Genomic DNA, 10,363 nt, shown 5'->3' on the forward strand with positions numbered 1-10,363 from the left:
ACGGGGTCACTCTGGGGCTGTGGGGAGCGGGGGGGCTGAGGGGTCACTCTGGGGCTGTGGGGGGAGGGGCGTCACTCTGGGAATGGGGGTGACAGGCGGGATCGCTCTGGGGATGTGAGGATCCGGGGGGGCGGGGACCAGAGGGGCTGCAGGGGGGACTGAGAAGGAGCCGGGAGTCGGGGGCGCCCCGGCCCAGGGCAGCCCTGCGGAGCCGGGGTGTTCGACCCGCTGCCCGGCCCGGCCCGGCCGCTCACCTGCAGCACGTTCAGCTGGCTCGAGTCATCCCCCTCCCGCTTGAAGGACATGGTGGCGGTCCGCGACCCCTGGCCGCGGTAACCATGGGAACTGGGGCCACCCAGCACTTCCGGTTTGATTCTCTTCCCGGACTACCCTTCCCAGCATGCCTCTGGGCGCTCCGCGCGGATAGGCCCCTTGGGCTAAAACTCCCATGATGCATTGAGAGGGTCAGAGGCTGCGGGGCATGCTGGGAAATGTAGTCCCGGACCCTGACCCCTCTCCGCGTAGGCGAGGCTTGTGGCTGGGCTGGGCGGAATCTTCCCCGCTGTGCCACCTCTTTGGCCCCAGAGGGGAGGAGCATGATTATGGGATTGGGGGAGCTGCCAGGGATCCTGCAAGGCAGGCAACTAGCCAGGGAGAGACTACATGTCCCAGAGGTCTTTGCGTGGGGGTGGGACGGAAGGGGGCGGGCACCGCTCCGCTCAGCTGTTGTGGACCAGCTGAGCGACGGGACCGGCTGTGCGCTGCGGACACTGGCTGCTCTGCAGGGGAGGGGCCGCTGCGGGGTGGCTGGGCTCCGGGGAGGAATTGCCCCTTCCCCTGAGTAAAGAAGGAGCTGGGGAGGGGACAGAGAAGATGGAGGAGACCCCCCTGCCCCCCTCTCTGGCGTAAGGGGTGGCAGGAAATTTGGGGACCCCCCCCTTCCATCCCCTCCCCCACCTGTGCAGAGTGGGTTTTGCTGTGTGGGGCGGAAATTGGGGGAGCCCCCGGCTGTGCCCTGGAGTAAAGGCTGAGGGGAGGGGAGCAGAGAGACCTTTGTGGGGGAGCCCTGGCCTGGCTGGGAGGCGCATTGTTTACTTTGCCTGAGGGGGTCCTGCCATGAGCAGCCCTCAGGAAAGCCCCTCCAGAGCCCAGGCACCTCTGCTGCCCGCACTGGTGCCCCACTGACTGGGGAGGGAGGGATGGCCTCCCCTTCCAGGCAGGGGTCCCCTGGAAGGGCTGGGCTGCTCTGCGGCAGCAAGACCCGGTCCTACGGCAGCCTCGTCAAGTCAACGTGCTCCCCAATAAGGGAGAGGAGGGTGGAACATCGCCTGGAGCCGGGGGACACCTTGCAGGGGCTGGCGCTCAAATATGGGGTCACGGTAGGTCTGCGCGGCAGCTTTCTATTGCAATCGGGGGGTGTAGGTAACCTGGCAGGAGGGACCCAGTGAGGTCCCACGGTTAGTGCAGGGGACACAGTGCCAGGCTCCTGGCTTCTCTTCCTAGCTCTGCCAGGGAACTGGCAGCCAGGTCTCCTGGGTTCAGGGTGGATTTAATTTAAATTAAATTGATTTAAATCATGACTTAAGTTACTAGGCAGGAAGACTTGATTTAATCATGGATTTCTACATAAAAGTGCATTCTTGTTGGTTGTTATAACCTTAATAGATATTCTGAACAACTCCAAGATAGATGTAGGTTTCATTTTGAGAAGGTACACACTATACATTTTTAAAGTGATTTATTTTAAAAACTTTTCAGATTAGTTTTACAGCTGTGTCAGAGAATGAACGATTGTTTGGGTATTTCATTTATCAAAGGTAACTGAAGCAGATATTTATGAAGTCACTGGGAGGTGAACTATCTCCAGTTCAACAGGTTAACCGTTAATATTTGGAGGATTTTCTTGCCATGTTGCGTTAGGAGGAGAACATCGCCAGACAGACATTTAAATTATTTTATTTAACTGAAACAATAACGTTATGTATTGTGGATTTTTTTCTTCAATAGCAAACATAACATTTTAACAAAACAAGCATGAATTTTTGAATTTAGTTAAACATTCAAGTTTTTTTTAATTAGGTTTTTTTTTAAAAATTGTTTTTAACTAACATGGATAAATGAAATATTTAAAAAAAAAAATCCAAAATTAAATCAACTGTGTCAGCCAGGTCAACATTCAAAACTTAAAATTTTGGCTTCTGCAGCTAACTCAGTCGTCTTCATCTTCATTTTCCTGTTTGTTCATAATCTGGAAAAGAAAAACAAGCTTTCCTGCTTTTTCAGGTACCAAACAACTTCTCAATTTGGAATGAATTAGTCCAAAGGAAGAAAATATTCTTTTTTCACCGGCAGTCTCTGAATCCAAGTGCTTAAGTGACTTCCACCAGTTCACTGGTGTGACTTTCTTTAAAACATCAGCAGCAAACATTTCCTGAATGGTTCTTATTTCCAAACTGGGTTTCTTTTACAGCCTTCTGCCATTATAGGTTTCCCTTCTAGTGAGAGAATGGTATGGTAGATCTCCAATCAGTGAAGGCTACACTCAGAAAGACCTCGAGACTTCTGGAATATGCTGCTCAAACAGTTTCACTTTTATTTATATTCCCTGTCCCTCCCTTCTTACATTTATCTCCAGACTTCTCCTTGTCCAGATCTATTCCGCCCCCAACAATCTTCTATTCATTGAACTTTTTTGAAACTTTGCACTTTGAGAGAGAGGTAAGGGATTGATACTGTGTACACACATTTGCAGAGAGACAGTAGGGTTTAGGTCTGTTATTTCTCACCTCTCTATATTTATTTATTTAAAAACATTTTTTGCTGTTAACAAGCATGTTATCTCTGGAGACACAAATTCACAGCTTGAAAACCGCAAAACTAAGCATCTCTGATGGTATCTTCTAGACTGAGCACTTGAATCCCATTGGGTAGATAGAAAGATTAACCTATATAATCTGTACAGAAGCCCCTGGAACCCCATAAAATTGGGTTTCTAATCCATGAACTGTTGGAACTCATTTACAAAACTTTTCTTAAACGTTACATGAATATAGCAGCAAAGAGTCCTGTGGCACCTTGTAGACTAGTAGACGCATTGGAGCACAGGGCTGCCCGGAGGTGGGCAAGTGGGGCAATTTGCCCCGGTCCCCGCAGGGGCCCCCATGAGAGTTTTTCAGGGTCCCTCGAGTGGGGTCCTTCACTTGCTTCAGGGACTCTGAAAAACTGTCGTGGGGCCCGGGCCCCCAGAGCTTCTTCCGCTCCGAGTCTTCGGCAGCAATTCGGTGGCGGGGGTTCCTTCTGCCCTGGGACCCGCCACCGAAGTGCCGGGTCTTTGGCGGCAATTCAGCAGTGGGCCCCCCCCACCGTCGAAGACCCCAGGCCCCCTGAATCCTCTGGGCAGCCCTGTTGGAGCATGATCTTTCATGGGTAAATACCCACTTCATCAGATGAATGCTTTTACAGATCCAGACTAACGCAGCTACTCCTCTGATGCTTGACTGCATGAATATATTGTCTCATTCTGTCGAATTAGAATGCATAATCCCTATTCCATGACGAGATACCTTTGAGCTATGATGTCAAGTATCAGAGGGGTAGCCGTGTTAGTCTGAATCTGTAAAAGCAGCAGAGAATCCTGTGGCACCTTATAGACTAACACGTTTTGGAGCATGAGCTTTCATGGGTGAATACCCACTTCGTCAGATGAATGTATGATGCTATGATGCTTTGAGCTATGATGATGCTTGTATGATGCTTTGAGCTATGATGTATCTTAATAGCTTTTTTCCCTCAAAAAGCATTTTATATATTAAAAAAAATCAAAATTTTTTTTTTTTTTTAAAGAAAATAATAATTGATTTTATCCACCCTGCTTGGGTTCTAGTGCCCGCTCTGGGCCTCAGTTTCTCTATTACAAAAACCAAGCTTTTGCTACTGACCTGTCTTTGGTAAAGCACGAGCTATTGCGTTTCAAATCGCTGCGGGACTGGTGAGTGCTCCCCGAGCCACCAGCTCTCCAATTCCAAGCCCTCCTGAGGACGCTTTAAAGTGATCCCCTCAAGAAATGTGCAAAACAAGCAATTATATCTGTAGAGTGAATCTTTCCCCTGGGTTTCCTAACGCCTCCTGGCTTCCCTTCTTCCCCTGGTAGGCCCTGAGTCCGCAGCCTGGGTCCCGATTGGTTTCCACCCCGTTTTGTACAGTGCTTGGTGTGTCCTGGATGAGGAGCTCTGGCAAAACACTTAGCGTTACTACCAAGCATCTGGGGTGAAGCAGGGAGGGTCCTGTCATGAGCACCCCTAAGAAAAGGGGCACTGACAGGAGTCACCCCTCCAGAGTCCAGGCGCCTTTGATCCCCCTACAGTGGGGACTCTTGGTTGTTGGCCGAGGGTACTGTAATACACGTAATGAATCCTAATAATTGATGCAGCTCTAGAGCAGAGCCAGGGGCCTGGATGCTAAATCAAAGACACAGTCCCTGCCCCTAGGACTCCACAATCCAGCACCCTGATCGTGGAACTCTGAGTGGGCACCCCACTGGTGTTCCTGGGCTGTGGGGGCATGGGTGGGTGCATGGGGAGGCTGAATGTCTGGAGTCTCATGCAGGGCCAGGGCTGAGGGCTCTGACCCTGCACAGGCCGTCTCCTCTTGGTTGTGTGTGTGTGTGTGTCTGCCTCTCTTGTAATGTGCACACACAGTCACGCCCTTTTGCATTTCCTGTTTTTGCAGCTTTCTGTTCCTATGGCTCTCAAGGGGGATCGGTTTCTGCTGCAGAAATCCCCCGGTGGTTGCAGCCAAAGCCATATCGCCTCCAGCCTGCACGTGTGGTCAGGCAGCAGACGGCTGTCGAGTGTCTCTGGGAGTGTAGCAGTTTGAATCTTGACAGGCCCTGCAGCCTGACAGCACCAGTTTAGTCTTCCCCATGACACATGCATGCTGTCCCCTGCTGATGTGCACCTGCCCCGTAGATGGAGCAGCCAGGAAAGCGGGGAGCTGTCTCGGGGGCTGCCAGCCAGGGGGGCCAGCTGCAGGGGCAGCTCCAGACACCAGCACGCCAAGCACGTGCTTGGGGCAGCAAGCCACTGAGGGCGCTCTGCCGGTCGCTGCGAGAGTGGCAGGCAGGCAGGCTGCCTTCAGCGACTTCCTGCGGAGGGTCCGCTGGTCCCACGGCTTCAGCGGACCTTCCGCAGGCGTGCCTGCGGGAGGTCTGCCGAAGCCGCGGGACCAGCGGACCCTCCGCAGGTATGCCGCCGAAGGCAGCCTGCTCGCCATGCTTGGGGCAGCAAAATGCCTAGAGCTGCCCTTGCCAGCTGTGTTTGTGTGACAGATGCTGAGAACCTGCCAGCTCATTTTGCAGGAGCCCAACAAACTGCCACTCAGGAGGAAGGGAGGGTCTCTGGGCCGGAGTCATGGTACGTGTCATGGTGATCAGCTCCCATCCTGTCTCCCTCATCCACCTCTGGCTGAGACACTGGCACACTTAACAATGGCACGTCTCTCTCTCTGCCAGTGAGACAGCACAGTCCTTGCTTGGCTGCATTGAACATCATCCTCCAGGGGCTTGGTCAGTTTCCCTCCCCTGGCATTCAAGTCCCAGCAACCCCCTAACCCGTCTCCCTGCCAGTGTGAGCCCGGCACCCACAGCCCAGATCACGTCACACACACGCTTGCCCTCATTGCTCTATTTGCATACTGATGTCCTCCACCCCAGAGGTGGCTGCATTTCGGTGGCACTGTGATATTAGATGTCCAACCTGCAATGGAGCTTTAGAGAACAACCCCTGGATCAGGGGCAGTTGTTCTCTTGGTGTATAGAGAAGAGGGTCGGTGACGTGTGTCCCAGGCCTGGAGGGGTTACAGGTGCTTGTGGTCTTTTCCCAGATGGAGCAGATCAAGCGGGTGAACCGGCTGTACACCAGCGACTCCATCTTCCTCAAGACGACGCTGCACATCCCTGTCCTGATGGAGCCCAAGCAGATGGCAAATGGTTTAAACCTGGAGGAAGAGGAAGAGGAGACGGAGGAAGGAGCCAGACGACCCACCACTGGAGAGGACAATCCGGTGCAGAAAAACAGCTCCGTGACCAGCACAGGCACCACCCCTCGCCACGACCTCTCGGCCACGGATTTCTTAAGGAAGCTCGACTTGGAGATCAGCCTGTCCAAGAAGGCTGCAGTGAAGAAGCTGCGGGAGGGGGAGATCGCGTGAGTGCTACCTGGAGGTTACTGTAGCGCTAAGTAACTAACGCAGTGCCCGGACTGTATGGGCAGGGAATCAATCCCCAGACCTGCTGCTCCGGCTTGTAGGCCCCTGTCAGCTGTGCTAAAGGAAAATCTCTGCTGGCTTCCCTTGGGTTAGTGTTTATAGCCTCTGTGGGGCTGCTAGAGGGCGAGGTGACCCCACAACTGCCAGTGATGCCTGAGCGTCCCCAGCGCAGGTTTTACATGCCCCTTGGTGGGGAGGGAGAAATTAAAACCCCATTGAATCAGGTGCTGTGCTCATCAAACTAAGAGCCCAGCGCTGATGCCTGTGGGATCCTCCATGTCCTGCCCCATAGCTTGCTCCTCCCCCGCGCCCCAAGAGACACACTTACCCAGGAGTCCCCAAGGCTGACAGGCGGTGCCCTAGCGGGGGGCTACAGGGCAGGGAGATTGGCCGGTGGTGGGAGAGTGAAGGGCTGTTCATTGCTGATGGGGCGGAGGTGATGTAGCCCCAGGCTTTGGCTCCCTGCCGCGTGGCCAGGTGAGTACAGGTGCCATTGGCTCATGGCGACCAGGAGGGGGAAATAGAGACGCGTGCATGGTGGGGAGTTCTCTGAAGGCGGCGAACACCCGCACATGGCAACGTGGACACACACCCATGCGTTCGCTTTGATGTTGTTAGTTCCCGCAGCCCCTCCCACCCTCTGCTTCATCTCCTAGCAGCGCTGGGAAGGAAGGAATTCATGGGCGGCCTTGGGATGTGTCCTGGGTTCCTCCAGGGAAACAGCCGTGGGTCACTGCTGGGGGAGAGGGAGATGCTGGGTTGGATGGGGCCTGGGTCTGATCCAAGCTGTTAGCACCTGCCTCCCTGTGGATCGCAGGGCAGAGCTCCCTGTGCTGCTGGGAACAGGGATCGTTAAAAGCTGCTTGGTTACTTTCCTCCCTTCCGTGCCGTGCTGTAGGGGGTTAATCAGCCAGCGCGTTAGCTCAGGGCGCAGCCAGAGGAGCCCGTGACCACCGTCTACCCTCAGTCGGCTGCTGTTCAGGGAATGCCCTTCTCCTGGCCCAGGAGTCTGACGCAGCTGGGCCTCTGAGGACTGCGGCTGGGCTAAGGACCCGGCCACTGCTTGCTATTGACTAGTCTCTGTGGCCACGAGAGGGCGCCATTGCCTGCATCGAAGATCTCTGCAGTTCCTATCCCAGCCCTGGCCTCCCAGCTCAGGCAGTGCCCCTCAGTCCTGACCTGCGGCCCCCTCCAACCCCAACTCCGGGCCCTGACCCCCAGCTCAGCAAATGCCCCTCAGTCCTGACGTGCGGCCCCCTCCAACCCCAACTCAGGGCCCTGACCCCCAGCTCAGGCAGTGCCCCTCAGTCCTGACGTGCGGCCCCCTCCAACCCCAACTCTGGGCCCTGACCCCCAGCTCAGCAAATGCCCCTCAGTCCTGACCTGCAGCCCCCTGCCCCCCAGCTTGGGCAGTGCCCCTCAGTCGTGACCTGCAGCCCCCTCCTATCCCAATGCTGGGCCTCTGTCCCCCAGCTCGGCAAGTGCCCCTCAGTCCTGACCTGCAGCCCCCTCCTATCCCAATGCTGGACCCTGCCCCCCAGCTCGGGCAGTGCCCCTCAGTCCTGACCTGCAGCCCCCTCCTACCGCAACTCTGGGCCCCTGCCCCCAGCTTGGCTAGTGTCCCTCAGTCCTGATCCACAGCCCCCTCCTACCCCAGCCCTGGGCCGCTGGCCCCCCAGCTTGGGCAGTGCCCCTCAGTCCTGATCCACAGCCCCTCCTACTCCAGTTCTGGGTCACCGGCCCCCAGCCCGGGCAGTGCCCCATAATCCTGACCCGCAGCCCCCTCCTATCCCAGCCCTGGGCTCATCCCCCCAAGCCCAGCTGTGCCAGTGCCCCTCAGTCTCAGCCAATAGGCCCAGCAGCCCCAGTCCATGGCATCCTCCCCCCAGCTCTGCTGAATCACTCCAGCCCTTTGAACAAAGATTCTCACAGGGATTACACAGGCCTCCCCGCACCCTCCCCATCTGTAATGTGACCTCTGGTGTACTGCACCCCTGAAACCCCCCCTCCCCGCCCTGGCCCCATGTCTAAAGGGGGCTGTTCCCTGGATCCTTCCCAACCCCAGCAGAGAACGCTGTGCCAGTTCAGCCACCCCCGAGCAGGGCACAGCAGGGGGGGATCCCTGAGCAGGGCGCATCCGCGGTGGCCACTCCCTGTCCGAGATCTACCCCCCTCCTGTCTCCCCGCAGAATCGCCAGGGCTGAGCCAGAAGCCAGCAGCACCGTCTCCCATCAGAGTGAGCCCTCGCCTCACGCTCAGCAGCGCGCCCTGCTGGGCCCTGTGCCGCTCACCAAAAGCACCCGCGCTGCCACGCTTCAGGACCAGGAGGATGAGATCTTCAGGCTCTGATGGGCAGAGCCTTCTTTTCCCCAAGGACTCGCCTCTCCTCTCCTAGCCGGTGTGTCCAGCCCTCGGGGGCAGCGCAGGGTCTTTGATGGCCCTGCCAGGGGGACCCAGACGGAGCTGAGACCCTGATCCCAGCAGGAGTCTGCGTGAGTCCTCTGGCTGCCCCCACCTTTGGACCAATCTGCACAGGGAGCAGTGCATGGGGGATGTTCTGCGGCTGGGGTGGGTGGTGCCCAGAGGTGTGTTATGGGGGTGACTGGCAGAGCGCCCCCTTGGGGCGGGTGTGTCTCGGCGACACGCTTTAATGCACCAGCGTTTTCTGTGCTGCTCCTCGCTGGCCTTTCCCACTGCTGGGCTCTGAGCTCCCCGTCCCAGCGCACCAGCCTCTCCCTGTCCCATCCTGTCAGGTCACTGCCTTCGGCGACAGCCCCGTCGCCTACAACCCCCTTGGATCTCCTTAGCTCCCCCACTGAGACTTTTGAGAAAGGCCTCGGGATCAGATCCTCAGCCCAGCCCCCCCAATCATCTACTGATGCCCCTCAATCCCAACCCACAGCCCCCCCCCCCCCCCCCCCCCCCCTCCCGCTCATTCTGTTGTGGGAACTTGGCCTGGTTCTAAATGAAACAGGCACCTTCACAAGCCTGACGTCCTGTGGGGTGTCAGGACCCTCGGCAGCTGATCCCATTGGACGCCTGGCAGGCAAGAGTCAGTAAGGCCAATGAGCATCGTCGCCTGCCTCTCCCACTGCCAGCGAGCCCACATGGGGTTGGGCTCTCAGTGCCCAGCCCCCACCTGGGAAGGGCTCAGCATCTGCTGTGCTGAAACGCAGCCCCTGGGCCTGAGCCGAAATCCGCCCGAGTCTTTCCATTGACTTCCAGGGTGGGGTCTGGCTTGGGGGCCAAGGGGGCAAATTCCATACTCTGCTTGGCTTCCTTGCCCTGAAAGCGATGGGTACAACCCTTCCCATCCCCACTCTCCATGGATCTGTCCCCTGTGTCTGCCAGAGCTACTCAATGACCTCTCACTGCTTAGGATTCCTCTTAGCTTGGCTCTGGGGCAGGGAGCCAGGATCTGTCCCTATTAGCCCACCGTGGCCAGTCCAGCTTTGGGGGAGGGAACCTCAGCTGTCCCTCCTTGTGTGCCGTTAATCCAAGAGCTGACCAATCCTTTCTGCCCGTCTGGCCCCACTGGGGCTGTATGGGCCCCTGAGAGACTAGCACTGATGATCACCTGTTAATTGGTTACTGGGCGTGAGGTGTGAGAGGGAAAACACCCAGCTTGACTCTCAGCTCCCAGGCTGATGTTTCAGGCAGAGGACACCAGCTAGTGGCTTGTAATTGGTGTTTGTGGGCCAGGGGTAAATGGAGGAACTCCCAGAACAGCTCCTCCTTGGACGGCGTTAGCTGCTTGAGCCGAGCCAGAAGCCCCAGACTCCGTATGGGGCAGGTGAACCGGGCTCTGATTTCCCCGCTCGTCTATTTCATTCAGCCGTATTGACTTGGAACCCTTTGGTGTTCCTCACGGCTCAGCTCTGGAGAGGGAAACAGAGTTAAAAATAAAACCCGCCCTTGGGTTCCTCTTTAAAGCTGCCTGGCAGCTGAGAGGCCCAGATCCTCTTTAAATAACTCTGCCAGGCACTTCTCAGGCACGAGATTGAGATCTGCCGAGATTGGCCCCCGGCCAGCGGCGAAGGGACCTGCAAATAAAAGTGTTCCGTCCTGATTGCTCTTTGAACAAAACATGCAACACGTC

General features: G+C 56.5%; 2 protein-coding genes across 3 annotated transcripts in view; one reads left to right on the forward strand and one right to left on the reverse strand.

Annotated features, from left to right (window-relative positions):
• The window catches only part of SCNM1 (sodium channel modifier 1), a 7,987-nt gene extending 7,622 nt beyond the window's left edge, over positions 1-365 (reverse strand). The window contains exon 1 of the mRNA XM_032781256.2: positions 255-365. Coding sequence (XP_032637147.1) covers positions 255-305 — 51 coding nt within the window. The 5' untranslated portion in view covers positions 306-365. The remainder of the gene's footprint in view (positions 1-254) is intronic.
• A 347-nt stretch (positions 366-712) lies between these two features.
• The window catches only part of LYSMD1 (LysM domain containing 1), an 85,645-nt gene continuing 75,994 nt past the window's right edge, over positions 713-10,363 (forward strand). Inside the window, exons 1-3 of one of the 2 annotated variants that reach the window (XR_012656854.1) lie at positions 713-1,379; positions 5,881-6,203; positions 8,454-8,805. Coding sequence is in view for 1 of the 2 variants with exons in the window: in XM_032781258.2 (XP_032637149.1) it covers positions 1,200-1,379; positions 5,881-6,203; positions 8,454-8,613 (663 nt within the window). In the remaining variant the exon portion in view is untranslated. Of the gene's footprint in view, positions 1,380-5,880; positions 6,204-8,453; positions 10,358-10,363 lie in introns of those variants that run through there. The other variant, XM_032781258.2, reaches the window with a different exon arrangement.

The sequence above is a fragment of the Chelonoidis abingdonii genome, chromosome 11, assembly GCF_003597395.2.
Source record: "Chelonoidis abingdonii isolate Lonesome George chromosome 11, CheloAbing_2.0, whole genome shotgun sequence".
Lineage (NCBI taxonomy): Eukaryota > Metazoa > Chordata > Testudines > Testudinidae > Chelonoidis > Chelonoidis abingdonii.